This window comes from Vombatus ursinus, unplaced genomic scaffold, assembly GCF_900497805.2.
Source record: "Vombatus ursinus unplaced genomic scaffold, bare-nosed wombat genome assembly UNPS02014785.1, whole genome shotgun sequence".
Taxonomy (NCBI): Eukaryota; Metazoa; Chordata; class Mammalia; order Diprotodontia; family Vombatidae; genus Vombatus; species Vombatus ursinus.
In genome coordinates, this window is record NW_020954563.1 from 13,342,539 (window position 1) to 13,358,054 (window position 15,516).

The 15,516-nt window shown below is 42.0% G+C and overlaps 1 protein-coding gene across 1 annotated transcript in view; it reads left to right on the forward strand.

The window, feature by feature from the left end:
* The window catches only part of RASGEF1C (RasGEF domain family member 1C), an 81,464-nt gene that overhangs the window by 53,685 nt on the left and 12,263 nt on the right, over positions 1 to 15,516 (forward strand). Inside the window, exons 6-9 of the mRNA XM_027867183.1 lie at positions 2,379 to 2,474; positions 2,887 to 2,989; positions 3,091 to 3,170; positions 3,309 to 3,404. Of these exons, the coding sequence (XP_027722984.1) occupies positions 2,379 to 2,474; positions 2,887 to 2,989; positions 3,091 to 3,170; positions 3,309 to 3,404 (375 nt within the window). The remainder of the gene's footprint in view (positions 1 to 2,378; positions 2,475 to 2,886; positions 2,990 to 3,090; positions 3,171 to 3,308; positions 3,405 to 15,516) is intronic.

Here is a 15,516-nt window from a genome sequence, read left to right on the forward strand (position 1 = left end):
CAGTTTTCCCACATCTTCTCCAGCATTTATAATTTTTCTATTTTGTAATGTTCGCCAATCTGACAGGTATGACGTGGTACCTAAGAGTTGTTTTGATTTGCATTTCTCTAATCAATAGTGATTTAGAGCATTTTTTCATATGACTATAGATAGCTTTAATTTCTTCATCTGAAAATTGCCTGTTCATATCCTTTGACCATTTATCAATTGGGGAATGACTTATATTCTTATAAATATGACTTAGTTCTCTATATATTTTAGAAATGAGTCCCTTATCAGAGACACTTGTAAAAATTATTTCCCAGTTTTCTGCACCCCTCCTAATCTTGGTCAAAGTGGCATTTTAGACAAAAAGTAACCTGATAAGAGCGTGCTGACATTACTGAAAGAGGAAAGACTGGACACGAGGAGAGCAGTTACTCTTCAGTAACTCAAGTAAAGAGCGTAGACAAGATTAGCAGGACAGTAGGAATGGCCAAAAAGGAATCAGTCCTATAGATGCAGCAAAGAAAAAACCAGTAGATTTTGGTTGAGTGACTATGGGAGAGGTGGCAGGTGAGATGAGGCTGTGGTCAGAGAATGAACAGAGTCAAAACCCAAGACCTCACAGGTCTTAGGGTGAGGGAGGTGGTCTCACGTGTGGACACCCAATCAATCAACAAGTATTAAGTTCCTACTAGGGCACTGTGTCTAAGTGATGGGGATACAAACACTAAGAATAAAAGATAGAAACCAGGATCCCCTCAAGAAGCTTACATTCTAATGGCAGAGGCAATAGGTACATATAAGTATATACCAAATAAACATAAGTATATATATATATATGTATATATATATGTGTGTGTGTGTGTGTGTGTAAATACTAAATAAATATAAAATGAATAAATACAAAATCATTAAATACAAAGTAGTTTGGGGGACACTAGCATTTGCAGAGATCAAGAAAAATTTCACAAAGAAGATAGTGTTTGAGCTGTGTCTTAAAGCAAGAGGGCATCCCTATGAGGCAGAGGTAAAGAAGGAGTGAATTATGGACGTGTGGGATGGCTAGTGAAAAGGCACAAAAATGGGAAATGGATTATCATATGTGAGGAACAGAGAAAAAACCCGTTTAGTTGGATTCCAGAGTACAGGAGGGGGAGTAGTATCCATTGAAGCTAGAAAGATAACTGGAAGCTAGGTTGAGTAGGGTTTTAAAAGCTAAACAAAGAAGTTTATATGTTTGTCCTAGAGGCAATAGGGAGCCACTGGAGTTGATTGAGCAGGGGAGCCACATGGTCCAATCTGTATTTGTGAAAAATTAAATTTGGCAGCAGTGTATAGGATGGACTGGAATGCTGAGACCTGAGAGAGGGAGGCCAATTAGGAGGGGTTTTGATCATCTAAGGGAGAGGGACTAAACTGGATGGTAGTTATGTGAGTGAAGACAAAAGTTTACAAGAAATGTGAAGGTAAAATTGAGTCCGTGTGACTGGGAGAAGGTGCGATCCCTATGGAGCAAGGATATGTCAGTCTCTAAGGGAAGCCAAGCTTCTGTTAAGTCAAAGACATGGAAGAATAAGGTGAAATAATAACATCAGAATTAGAATGCATCTTAGTAGCAATCGAGTCCAAGCCATTCCTGAACAAGCATCCCAACAAGTGGTCATCCAGATTACCCTCTACCAAGGCAGCCCATTCTATTTTGAGGTAGTTTATAGAGTTAGGAAGGTGTTTTGTTCTTGTTGTTTCATTTTGTTGTTTCCCTGACATTCAGACTGATATGCCCCTCTGCATCTTCCATCTTCTTATTTGGCCCTCTAGAGCTAAGCAGAACAGTTCTAATTTAAAGACCCAAATAGATTTAGGGTAAAGGTGAAAGTCCCAATGGTGGAATGAAGTCCCACATTTACATTGAAAGGAAGGAACTCAGGGAGAGGAGGAGAGAAAATGGAGTTGAAGTGGGACGAAGATGAAGGAAGGGTTAAGGTTAAAACTGAGCTGAGAGTCATGCAATCAAGCCTTCACGTTGGCTTAGGTTTAATAGAAATGAGCACAGAGTTAGAGATACTTCCATTGTGCTGTAATTAAACACAAACTTCTTGAGGTCAAGGGCTGTTTTGGTTTTTTGTCTTTGTATCTCAAGGGCCTAGCACAATGGAAAATAGGTGCTTAATAAATGCTTATTGAACGAATGACTGCATATTGTAGGTTCATCAGCTTCTTCTCTATTCCTGCATCACCTCCTCCCCCACCCCTATTTCATCTACTCTAAATTCTTCCCTGAGGTGGTCCCCCTTGATCACATCCTCAATGTGTACCCATCATCATCACTCCTCCTGCCTCTGTGTTTTAAACAGTGCCAGCATCTCAAAATAATACATGCATCTTCATTCTAGTCTTGTTTCAGTGACCAGAACAAAACAAATAACCTTGAAGCCTACGTGAAATGGTTCAACCGTCTGTGTTACCTTGTGGCAACTGAAATCTGCATGGTAAGCAAACCGGCTCCACCACTGGAGGAAACCCACCCCACCCCCAACCCTGTCCTATTCTGCCCCTCAGGGTCCAGGAATAAGCAAGCCCAGGAATGAGTCTTTGCATCAATAAGCAAAGAGCCCCCAGAAGCCTAATTTGACCACAACAGAAGGCGTCCAGATTCTGCTAGCCTTGCCTGCCGGTGTTCAATGAACCATTATCTCTGTTAAGAGCCATGGTAGTCCCAAATTCATTGAAAAGACTTTAGAGCTCCATCTACTTCACTAATTAGAAACTAGGTCCAGAAAGGCTGAATAACTTGCCCAAGGCCACACAGGTAGTATGCAGAAGATGCCATTTTCTAATTGGCCTTAGGGATCTAGTCTTACACTCCTGACAGCTGGTGCTCCTGTCTTTGCTTTTCTTTAGCCGGCCAAAAAGAAGCAGAGAGCTCAGGTGATTGAGTTCTTCATCGATGTGGCTCGGGAGTGCTTCAACATTGGGAATTTCAATTCACTGATGGCAATCATCTGTGAGTAGCTGCCTCTAAATGTGGCGTTTACCTGGGGGCGAGGAAGAGGAGGCAGGCAACTGAGCCACCCCCTTTTCCTCTCCCTCATGTCTCTCTTCCAGCCGGCATGAACATGAGCCCTGTCTCCAGGCTAAAGAAGACATGGTCCAAAGTGAAGACAGCCAAGTTTTTCATCCTTGAGGTAAAGAGAAAGGAGGCCCTGCACCCTGACTATGGTCTCTGAATGTGCTTTAAGCACTGCCTTTTTAAGCTATAAGCAAACCCAACCGCCCAGGCATGTTGCTGGAGTAAATAGGATGTTTTCCGGTTACGTTTGCAGCACCAGATGGACCCCACGGGCAATTTCTATAACTACCGGACAGCTCTGAGGGGGGCAGCCCATAGATCTCTCACTGCCCACAGCAACAGAGAGAAGGTAAGTGTGAGGGAGGACTGAACTGCTCCAAGCCACCCTATCCATGAGACCTGAAGCAAATAAAGATCCATGGCAAGTGCTGGGGGGCTGGATTTCCATGGAGTGGTCAAGCTGAGTGGGGACAGCCCGGGGTTTGGAATCAGGAGACCTGCGTTTGATTCTCAGCTCTGATACTTACTAGCTGGGTGACTGAGGAAATCCATAGAATCATAGAACTTACATTGGAAAGGGACCTTTGAGACCATCTAGTCCAATCTCCTCACCTTACAGATGAGGAAACTGAGGGCCAGAGAAGAGAAAATGACTTGCCTACAGTCAGATAGTAGTACATGACATAGCCTTGAGTCTAACCTAGATCTCCCAAGGTCAAATCCAGCACTGTTTCCACTGGAGCATCCTCACTTTGCTTTTCTCAACCTCAATTTCCCAATCTGAAAAATCAGGAAACTCAGTCCTGCAGGACCTACCTCACAGAATTGGTCTGAAGAAACTCTTTTGCACACTTTAACAGCAACATGGTACGGTAGATTAAGAGTCCTGGACTTGAGTCAGGAAGATAGAGGTTTGAATCCTGTCTCAGACATTTACTAGCAGTGTGACTCTGAGAAAGTCACTTAACCTCTGAGCCTCACTTTCCTCATCTGTAAAATGGGGGAGGAGGGTAGTACTCTACCTCTAAGGTCCAGCTTTAAATCTATCATCCTTCTATATGAGCTCTGACCAACCTAGATAGAGCCACCAGGTTTGACAATTCCAGCTTAGGCCCTGCAAAGGAGCTGTGGATCTGAGTACCAAGGCTTAACCCTTGGCTGACACTACCTGCAGATGATTTATTCATTTTGTCCTTTCAGCTTCCCCCAGTGGTCTCATCAAGGCAGGAAGGAGTGGAGAGGAATTGGGGCCTAGTATGATTTCCCCCCAGTTTTAAATGGTCCCACTGATCTATATGTAGCAAAGCCCTTCCCTTTGAGTAACACCATGCTTCTAGAGATATTTGTCACTTTCCCATTTGATACCTATCATGGCATAAGAAAGTCTGCGGCAAACTGTGTGGTTTCATTTCTCCCCCTTGAAAAGATAATAGGACAAAGCCCCTATGGAAATTCTGAACCTCCACTTCAGGTGACCTCATGCCCAGTGAGTTAGGAGTCTCCTCGCTCAGCAAATTTGTTTACAGTCTCATGCAGAACCAGCTGGTGTCTTTAACTGTCAGAAGGGATCTGGGGCCAGAATTTCAATTTTTCCTCTTCAGTGATTCACGAATGGGCCATCTCTACACAATGGGCTTCACTTGTCTACCCTGTGACCCACTTTATTCTGCAAACATGTGTCCCCTTCTCCCTCCAGACACCTGGAGCAGTCATGGTTGATCATGAGAGTCTGAGAGCAGGAGATACTAGGAGGTTCTGGAAGGCCTTCTTCTCAGTCCCTCTGCTATCCTCAGAATCCCCTGAAGCCGTGTTAGTGAAGGATTGCTTGGAAGGACCAGGGCACTTCAGCCTGGAGAAGAGAAGAGTTAGGGGAAGGGGAGATGTCCTAGCTTTATTCAAATATTTGAAGGGTTCTCCAGGTAAAGAAGGGTGAGACTTGTCCTGTTTGACCATAGAGGGCCACAGGAGGAACAGTGGGAGAAAGTAATAACAAGGAAAATTTGGCTCAGTGTTGAGAAAAACTTCCTGACAATTAGAGCTGCCACAAAATATCATGGGATATCCCAGGAGATAATGAGTTCCCCTTGAAAGGACTATAGATTTAGGGATGAAAGGGACCTTATCTAGCCTTCTCATTTTACAGATGGGGGAATTGAGGCCCAATAGCTTGACCCAGGTTAAAGAAGAAGGTTAAAGATGGCCTGGCTCCCATTGTCCTGACTTTGACCCCCAGGTGTTTTCCAATATGCCATGACGTTAGTCCTAAGTCATCTTGGCCAGGGAGAACAAAGTCATATTTTTTAACCCACTTTCTCAGTCAAATAGAGACTCATACATGGTATGGAGGCAGCTGTATAGCACAGTGGATAGAGTGCTGGGGTCAGGAAAACCTGAGTTCAAATCCCAGCCTCTGACATTTGTGTGGCTTAGTTTCCTTAATTATTAAATAGGGATCACAATAGCACCTACTCTTTAGGGTTGTTGTGAGGTTCAAATGAGATAATGATTATAAAGTGCTTAGCATAGAGCCTGACACATAACGAGTGTTATTGTTCCCTTCCCCTAATCTTAGCTGTTATTCAGTAGTATCTGACTCTTTGTGACCCCAGTTGGGGTTTTCTTGGCAAAGATACTGGAGTGGTTTGCCATTTCCTTCTCCAGCTCATTTAACAGATAAGGAAACTGAGGGTAAAGTGACTTCCCAGGGTCACACAGCTACTAAGTGCCTGGAGCTGGATTTGAACTTGGGAAGAGGAGTCTTCCTGACTTCAGACCCAGTACTCTATCTACCGTAACACCTAGCTGCCCTCTAATTTCAGTACCACTGGGCAAAAAAATCCATCCCCATCTAACATGATCCTCTGGAGCAAGTATTCCTACCTCAGGTACCTATATCCCTATGTATAGTCACTTCCTTTTTCCTTCTAACTTGTTTTTAACTCATAATAGCTAGCATTTATAGGTCCGCAAAGAACTTTACATACATATACATACACACATACATAATCTCATTGCAGTCTCATGATAACTCTGTGAGGTAGGTGCTGTTATCATCCCTGATATTTATAGGTGAGGAAACTGAGTCTGAGAGGGAATTAGTGACTTACCCAGAGAGCTAGTATCTGAGGTGGGATTTGAATCCAGGTCTTTTTGACTCCAAATCCAGGGATCCACTATCCCACGGTGGTACTCGGGTACACAGGGATGGGGACCAAGTAAAAACTCTCTGTATCCTGGTGAAGAGGAAATGTAGTATTCAGTTAAGAATGACTTGAATGTAAGTCATGAATCAGCCAATCAGTAAACACTTATTAAGGGTCTCCTATGTGCAAAGTGTTGTGCTAGACCCTAGGTATGATCATAACGATAATAGTAATTAATAATGATAAGTAGCATTTATATAACACTTTAAGGTTTGCTTTACAGATATTATCTCATTTTATCCTCATAACAACCCTGGGAGATAGGTGCTATTATTATTCCCATTTTATAGATGAGGAAACTGAAGCGACAAAGGTTAAGTTAATTGCCTATAGTCACACAGCTAATAAATGTCCGAAGCCAGATTTGAGCTCAAGTCTTTCTGACTACAAGCCTAACACTTTACCCACTGTATCACCTACCTACCAATCTATGAAACTTAGACAAAAATTAAATAACTCCTGCCCTCAAGGATCTTATATTCTATTAGAGGAAAACACACACACATATATAAGTATCTACAAGAAATATACAAAAGAAACACAAGATAATTGGAGGGAAGGGCTCTAGAAAAGCTTAATGTGTAAGGTCAAAAGTAATGCTAGATGCACAAATTTAGAGAATCCACCCAAACATTCACATGGGTTATTTGTGTCAGATCTGTGGTAGAACATGCCAAGCTTCTTTTGGGCTGATCAGCCACAGTCGATCACACTGTAACATCATTCTAGAATAGTGATGTCATTTTGGTCCTCTTTGAGAACAAAGGACAACAACCAATTCTGTGCATCCAGGCATGGAATGTCCAGCCCCTACAATAATATGGAGATAAAAAATGTAGTATCCTGTGTAAGGAACAGCAAGAAAACCAATTTGGTGGACCATAGCGTGTGGGATGGGTAATAATGTATATTAATACTAGAAAAAGCAGGTCAGAGCCAGATTAGAAAGGACTAAACAGAGGAATTACTAAAGTACTAAACGGAGGAATTTGTGTTTGACCCCAGAATAAATAAGGAATCAATGGAATTTATTGAATAGAAAAATGATGTGGTCATGCTGTTTTTGAGTCATTTCAGTTGTGTCTGACTTTCCATGATCCCATTTGGAGTTTTCTTGGTAAAGATACTGGAGTAGTTTGGCATTTCTTTCTCTAGCTCATTTTACAGATGAGGAAACTGAGGCAAACAGGGTTAATTGACTTGCCCAGGGTTACTCATAAGTGTCTGAGGCTGGATTTTCATTCATGATAATGAGTTTTCCTTATTCCCAGCCTGGCACTGTGCCACCTGGCTATGCTGATGTGGTTATACCTATGCCTTCAAAAGATCACTTTGGGAACAGCATGGGGAGAACACAAAGGGGCAATAGAACCTGCTAATAAAAGACGAAGTTACTGAGCCTTGGTGATATCTTGCTCTTGGGGTGTTGGTTGAACAACCAAACTCAAAGAGTAATCATTAGGAGGCTGTTCTAGTGGAAATAGTCCTGGATTTGGAGTCAAAGGCCTGAGGTTCAAATCTGCCGTGCCACTTACTGTCTGTGTGATCTCGATCAAGTCATTTAACCTCATGGGCTTCAGTTTCCTCATCTGAAAAATGAGAGGATTGCACTAGATGACTCATCTAATGGATCAATGCCAGCTTAGAAGGAGGTCTCTAAAGGAGTAGATCAGGTTTCAGTCCTATGATTTTGAACTTATTTTTTTCAAATCAACAACTTGGATGAAGACATAGAATAATAGCTTACATTTTTCTATAATACCATGAGGTTTACAAAACACTTTCCTCACAACAAACCTGTGAGTTTGGTAGTGAAGAAAGCAGCTAGGTAGTATAGTAGATAGAGCACTGGGCCTAAAATCAGGAAGAGGCAAGTTCAAATCTGACCTCAAGCACTTACTAGCTGTGTGGCCCTAGGCAAGTCACTTAATCTCTGCCTACCTGTTTCCACAACTGTAAAATGGGGATAATAATAGCACCTATCTCACAGGGCTGTTGTGAGGATCCAAAAAAAAGATAATATTTGTAAAGCATTTAGCAAAATATCTGGCATATTATGGGCTTATTTCCTTCTCTCCCCTAGTGTAATTATTGTTACCCACACTTTATAGATGAGGAAACTGAAAGTCAGAGAGGTTAAGTGACTACTTATCTACCATAGCAAGTAGAAGAACTGGAATTTGAACCCAGGCTCAAATCCAGCACTCCTTTCACCACACCACACCACACCACTTGTCCATTTTCAGATGACCCAGAGCTGGAAGAATAGCTATTGTTCAATGTCAGGATCCAGAAAGATCTAGATAGGCTAGAACAATAGGTCCGGAGAAGGCAGCCAAGATGGTAAGAGTGACCATGTCTTAGGAGGGTCAGTTGAAGGATCTGGTGATGTTCAGCCTAGAAGAGAGGAGACATGGCAGGGACATGGTCATCGATAATTGTGTTTGAATATTTGAGAAGTTATCATGAGGAAGAGCAATTAAACGAACTCTTCTTGGCTCCAGAGAGCAGAATGAGGAGCAGGGCATTCGCACTGAAGAGAAGATTTCAGCATGAGGTAAAGGGATAGTGTTGTTGCAGAGGGGACCCTTAGTCAGGGATGAGTTGAACTGGAGGGCTTCTGGGATCTCTTATGATCCTGTGATTCTGCCTAAGGCAGGAGCTGCTGTCTGAATCATTAAAAGAATACTAGAGGCCTGGTAATATAGAAGATGCTCATGCTAGAGGGACAGAGTGTCTAGGTAAACTGATTGTGGTGACATTTTGTTTTTGCCCCAATGTATATAAATGTAGATGAAGATGGGAATAGTCATTGTTGGAGAGGTTGTAGGAAGATAAGCTTGCTGGTACATTGTTGGTGGAGCTGTGAATCAATCTAACCATTCTAAATGCAATTTAGAATTATGCATATAAAATAAAATGTCCACGCCCTTTGATCCAGAGATTCTGCTATCCCAAGGAGGTCGTTGATAAGAACAAAGGCCCCATATACCTCAAAATATTTATAGCAGAATTTTTTGTGGTAGAAAAGAACTGCAAACAAAGTACCTACCCATCAACTGGAAAAAGGTTAAGCAAATTATAGTAAGGAATATAATGGAATATTACTGTGCTATTGTTGTTGTTCCGTTGTTTTCAGGTGTGTATGACTCTTTGTAACCTCATTTGGGGTTTTCTTGGCAAAGATACTGGAATAGTGTCTTTCTCCAGCTCATTTTACACATGAGAAAACTGAGATAAACAGAGTTAAGTGACTTGCCCAGGGTCACACAGCTAGTAAGTGTCCGGATTCGAACTTAGAATTTGAGTCTTCTTGACTCCAGGTCCAGCACTCTATCCACTGCACCACTTAGATGCCCTTTACTGTGCTATAAGAAATCATAAACATGATGACTGCAGAGAAGTTTGGAAAGACTTCCATGAACTGATTCAAAGTGAAGTGAGCATAGCCAGGAACATAATACACAAGATGACTACAGCAATGTAAACAATGTACTTCAACAAAGAACAAATGTCACAAAACAGTTAAAACTGCATGTTGTAAAATTATGAAGATCATGCTTGACCCCAAAGAAATTCGGTTTGGGTTCGTTGGCTTGTTTGTTTGGGAGGAGGGGGGAATTGCCCATCATTTGTCATTCATTTCAGAGATCACCAGAATTTTGAATTAGAATTTCAGAAGGTGCTGATTCTAACTAGCTCAGCTCCACTGAACAAATGTATACATCTCAGAATATTAATTTTTGTAGCTATTGAGAATCCTGAACAAATGCAGTTTTAAATTACTCAGCCTGTTGAGTTTGGGATTTGAATGCCTTTTTTTTTTTTTAAGAGCTTCACACAAAAGATTGAGATAAAGCCCAGGGTAGCTTTTCAGAGCAGAACCTGTGAGATGAATAACTTAAGGCTCTAATTGATTAGTTAATTTGACATGCAGATGGGCCATGCTTTTGAACGAACAGATTAGCACTGGCTGTTGGCCGTGCATCGAATTTTAAAACAGGGCTTAGGAGGCAGGCAGAGGAAGAATAAGTCTTGGGTAGAGGCTGCTACAGACACCACATCACTGTGCAAGTTCAAGAGCAGGGGCCCAGCCACTATTTCCTAGTGTGGGAGCTTGATTTGAACCATATAAGTGTCAAATAACCCTCTTACCATGGAAAAGAACTGAGTAGTTGTAGATTCTTCTAAACTGACTATTCATTAAGCCTGCCTGCAGTCAGACTGTAGATCATTAGAAGCACAAGGACCCCAAGAGACCATCTAGTCCAAATTCCTTGTTTTTATACTTGGGGAAACTAAGGATTGGCGAGGGATCATAGTATCATAGATATAGGGCTGAGAGGGAGATTAAAGGTCATCTAGCCTAACTCTCTCATTTTACACATGAGAAAACTGAGGCCCAGAGTGGTTAAGTGACTTCTCTGAGGTCACGCAGGGTGGCAGAGCTGGGATCGAAGACCAGGTGTTCTGACTCCTATTGTTGCTGTTGTTACTCAGTCATTTCATCCGTGTCCGATTCTTCATGACCCCATTTGGGGATTTCTTGGCAAAGGTACTGGAGTGGTTTGCCATTTCCTTCTCCGGATCATTTTATAGATGAGAAAACTGAGGCAAGCAGGGTCACACAACTAGTAAGTGTCTGAGGCCAGATCTGAACTCAGAAAGATGAGTCTTCCTGACTCCAGGCCTGGCATTCTGTGCACTATGGCACCACCTAGCTGATTCCCGCTTCTGACTCTAAATTCAACCGTCTCCCCTTTATACCATTTTAGCACAATTTCCAATTTGTGATTGGCTGTCAAATCCTTCTTATCTGATGGAGCCAGGCCACCACACTTCCTGGCCACCTCCAAAGCAAGCTGCCTATGTTGCTCCCTGGGTCCCTGGACTCTGATAGGTAAGCCTGGAACCAAACCACTACATTGCTTCCTGGCCATCTCTTCTTTTCAGCCCTAGCTCCCCATAGGTGTTGTCTTTCCCTATTAGAGTTCAAACTCCTTGAGGGCAGAAATTGTCTTGATTTTATACTTATTGTACTTATTTCCCCTTAGCAGTGGTTGGCACATATTAGGCATGCAATAAATACTTTTCAGGGGGCAGAGCCAAGATGGTGGCATAAAAGCAGTGACTTGCTTGTGCTCTCCCTCAAACTCCTCCAAATACCTGTAAAAAATGACTCTAAACAAATTCTAGAGCAGCAGAACCCACAAAAAGACAGAGTGAAACAAATTTCCAGCCCAAGACAGCCTGGATGGTTGATGGGAAAGGTCTGTTGTGATAGACTGGGAGAGGAGCACAATTAAGCGTGGGCCACACAGGCAAAGAACCGGGCCTCAGCAAACCTGTAGCAGGCCTCAGGGGACTGAATCACTGTGGTGGTTTGCAGACTTCTCAACCCACAAATGCCAAAGATGACTTAGAAGGTCAGTAGGAAAGATCTGTCAGACCTCGGTGAGAGAGGAGGTCAGTCAGGCCTCAGTCCTGGGCTGCCCTGGGGCGGCAGCCGCTGCCAGAGCTCTCAGCCCACATGGTGGGGAGATCAAGTGGCTAATCAGAGTGGGAATATTGTAGCCAAATTCCAGAGCTCCCGGGTCAAGGAGAAAATATTGTAAGCAGCCAGAAAGAAACAATTCAAGTATTGTGGAAACACAATCAGAATAACCCAAGATTTAGCAGCTTCTACATGAAGGGACCAGAGGGCTTGGAATATAATATTCTGGAGATCAAAGGAGATAGGATTACAGACAAGAATCAAAGGAATGAGGATTAAAATCAAGAATCACCTACCCAGAAAAACTGAATGTAATCAATGAGGGGTAAAAATTGACATTCAATGACATAGAGGAACTTAATGCATTCTTGAGAAGACAGAGCTAAATAGAAAAACTGACTTTCAAATACAAGATTCAAGAGAAGCATGAAAAGGTAAACAGGAAAGAGAAATCATAAGGGACTTGTAAAAGTTGAACTGTTTACATTCCTACATGGAAAGATGGTATTTGTAACTCATGAGACCTTTCTCATTATTAGGGCACAGGGTGAGTTGAATATGAAGGGATGATAGGATGATATCTAAAAAAGACAAGTAAGGCACAAGAGAGGAATGTACTGGGAGAAGGAAAATGGGAGAGGTAGAATGGGGTAAATTATCTCACATAAAACAGACAAGAAAAAGCTTTTACAGTAAAGGGGGGAGGTGAGAGAGAAAGAATGAATCTTACTTTCATTGAATTTGGCTTACGGAAGGAGTAACATGCACACTCAATTGGGTATGGAAATCTCTCTTACCCTATAGGAAAATAGGGAGGAAGGAGATAAGAGGAGAGGGATAATAGAAGGGAGGGCAGATTGAGGGAGGGGGTAATCAGAACACTTTTGAGGAAGGACAGGGTCAAAGAAGAGAATAGAATAAATGGGGGGAGCAGGATAGGATGAAGGGAAATATATTTCGTTTTTCACAACATGACTATTATGAAAGTGTTTTGCATGACTACACATGTATAACCTGTATTGAGTTGCTTGCCTTCTCAGTGAGAGTGGGTGGGGAAGGAGGAAGGGAGGGAATTTGGAACCTAAGTTTTAAAAACAAATGTCAAAAATTGTTTTTACATGCAGCTGGGAAATAAGATACAGGCAATGGGGTATAGAAATCTATCCTGCCCTACAGGAAAATAGAAGGGGAAGGGGATAAGAGAAGAGGGGTGATAGAAGGGAGGGCAAATTAGGGGAAAAGGTATTCAGAATGCACACTGTCTTGGGATGGGGGCAGGGGAGAGAGGGAGAAAATTTGGAACTCAAAATTTTGTGGAAGTGAATATTGAAAACTAAAAATAAATAAATTAATTTAAAAAATACTTTTCAGTCATTGTTTTAGAGATGAACACATTGGGGGTGTCAATAATCCAGTGAGGTTTAGTGAAAAGAATGCAGGATTAGGTGCCAGATAGTCTGGGTTTGAATCTCAACTTTCCTCATTACTACCTGAGTGACCTTGGGCATGCCCTTTCCCCATTCTGGGACTCAGTCCCCATCTGTAAAATTAAAAAATTAATTGCTCTCTGCTTTGATTTCCTCATCTGTAAAATAGGAATAATAATAGTACCTGTGTCACAGCATTGTGATAATATATATGAAGCACTTTGCAAACCATAAAATAGTATATAAATACTTTATTATCATCATCAATTTATACATGAGAAAACTGAGGCCCAGGGAAACTAGATGACTTGTCCAAGGTTCCACAGGTGGTAAGTGTCAGAGGCAATATTTGAACCTCTACTGTCTGACTCTGGGGCAGCTAGGCAGCTAGGCAGCACAGTGGTTAGAGTGCTGAGTTTGAAGTCAAAAAGACTTACTTTTCTGAGTTCAAATCTGGCCTCAGACACTTACTAGCTGTGTGACCCTGGTCAAGTCCCTTAACCCTGTTTTCCTCAATTTCTTCATCTGTAAAATGAACTGGAGAAGGAAATGGCAAACCACTCCAGTATCTTTGCCAAGAAAACCCCAAATGAGGTCATGAAGAGTAAGACATAACTGAAATGATTAAACAACAACAACGTCTGACTCCAGAGCTTGTGTACACTCAGTCTGGGTTCCACAAATCTTGATTGCCAAGTTGTGATGGCCGCCTCCCACTCTTTTTTTTTGTTTTTGTTTTTCGCTAGGCAATGGAGTTAAGTGACTTGCCCAGGGTCACACAGCTAGTAAGTGTCAAGTGTCTGAGGCTGGATTTGAACTCAGGTCCTCCTGACTCTAGGGCTGGTGCTCTATCTATTACGCCTCCTGCCTCCCACTCTTTTACCCAGGCCCCCAGAATTTCCCATGCATTCTTACCTGAGTCTATAGAGGTGTACTTTGTTCTCCCTGCTGATACACACAATAAGGTATTATTACAGTAGGCTAGGAGGCGAATGTTCATAGCATCATGGGCAGCAGGGCAGACCTGCCTGGGCCTTCTCTATCTCACATGCTTTGGCTGGTAGAATTTGACTTGTGTTGCAGAGTCCCAGAGGACATATCCAGGACCAATTGTGAGCAGATACTCAGGCTGGCAGGTTTAGGGAGACAGTATAGAGTGCTAGGTTCTTATAGTGACAAGTATACTGGATTACAAGCTGGAGGACCTGTGTTCAGATCCTAGTACTGCCACTTACTTCTTGTGTGACTTGTGTCACTTAACAAGTTCCCAAGAGCCCTGGAAATAGTGACTTTAAATAATGAAGTCAGAGATGAAACATTATCATGTTTTGCCCCTGTACCCTAAGGACCATAGAACTTTCCCATCTGGATTGTCTCACTCATTAGAATATGGGCTCCCTGAGAGTGGTATTTGCCTTATTTTTCTGTGTGCATCCCCAGGACATAGCACAGTACTTTGCGCATAGTAAGATGCTTTATTGATTCATTGGGCAGTGGATAGAGTTTCAGGACAACTCATCTTTCTGAGTTCAAATCCTGCCTCAGACATTTACTAGCTGTGTGATCCTGGGCAAAGTCATTTAACCTTGTTTGCCTCAGTTTTCAAATCTGTAGAATGAATTGGAGAAGAAAATGGCAAACCACTCCAGTATTTCTGCCAAGAATACCCCAAATGGGATTACAAAGAGTCAAACCTGACTCAAACAACTCAACAATAAAATTCATTCATTCAGCTTCTCCAGGCCATAATTTCCTCATCAGTAAAAAATTAAAGAGTTGAATTATATGATCTCCATAGTCCCTTAGAATTTTAAATCTTTAAGTCCCTGAATGCCCAAGAGGACATCCCTTAAGCAAATCCCTATTCAGAGCATGTGGGCTGAAGATAAATGAACTTACAAACACTGCATTATAAGCTCTATAACCTTTTTTGCTTATGATACATTTCTTAAACATATTCCCCAAAGCCAGTGATAAGGTGGAGGAATATCCCAGAAGCCTCGTCATTATTGGGAACCAGTTTCATCTATTAAGACTCAGAAAATCTACTTCCAAGTGCTAGCTCTGACACTGACTAACCTTATATGAAACTGAACATATCATTTTCTCCTTTCTAAGACTCAGTTTCTTCAACTGTCAAATAAAGACAATAATCCCTTGCCTACTTCCTGAGCAGAACTATAACTAGGGTGGGGCAGCTGGACCTTTGCTTGAGGTTGGTAAAATTAAGAAAAGCTACCACTTCTACTTGTTCAGCAGCGTAGAAACAGCTAAGCTTAGCTTAGTAATAATTAGTTAAGATGGAATTCCCAGATGGAATACAAAACATGCCCACTT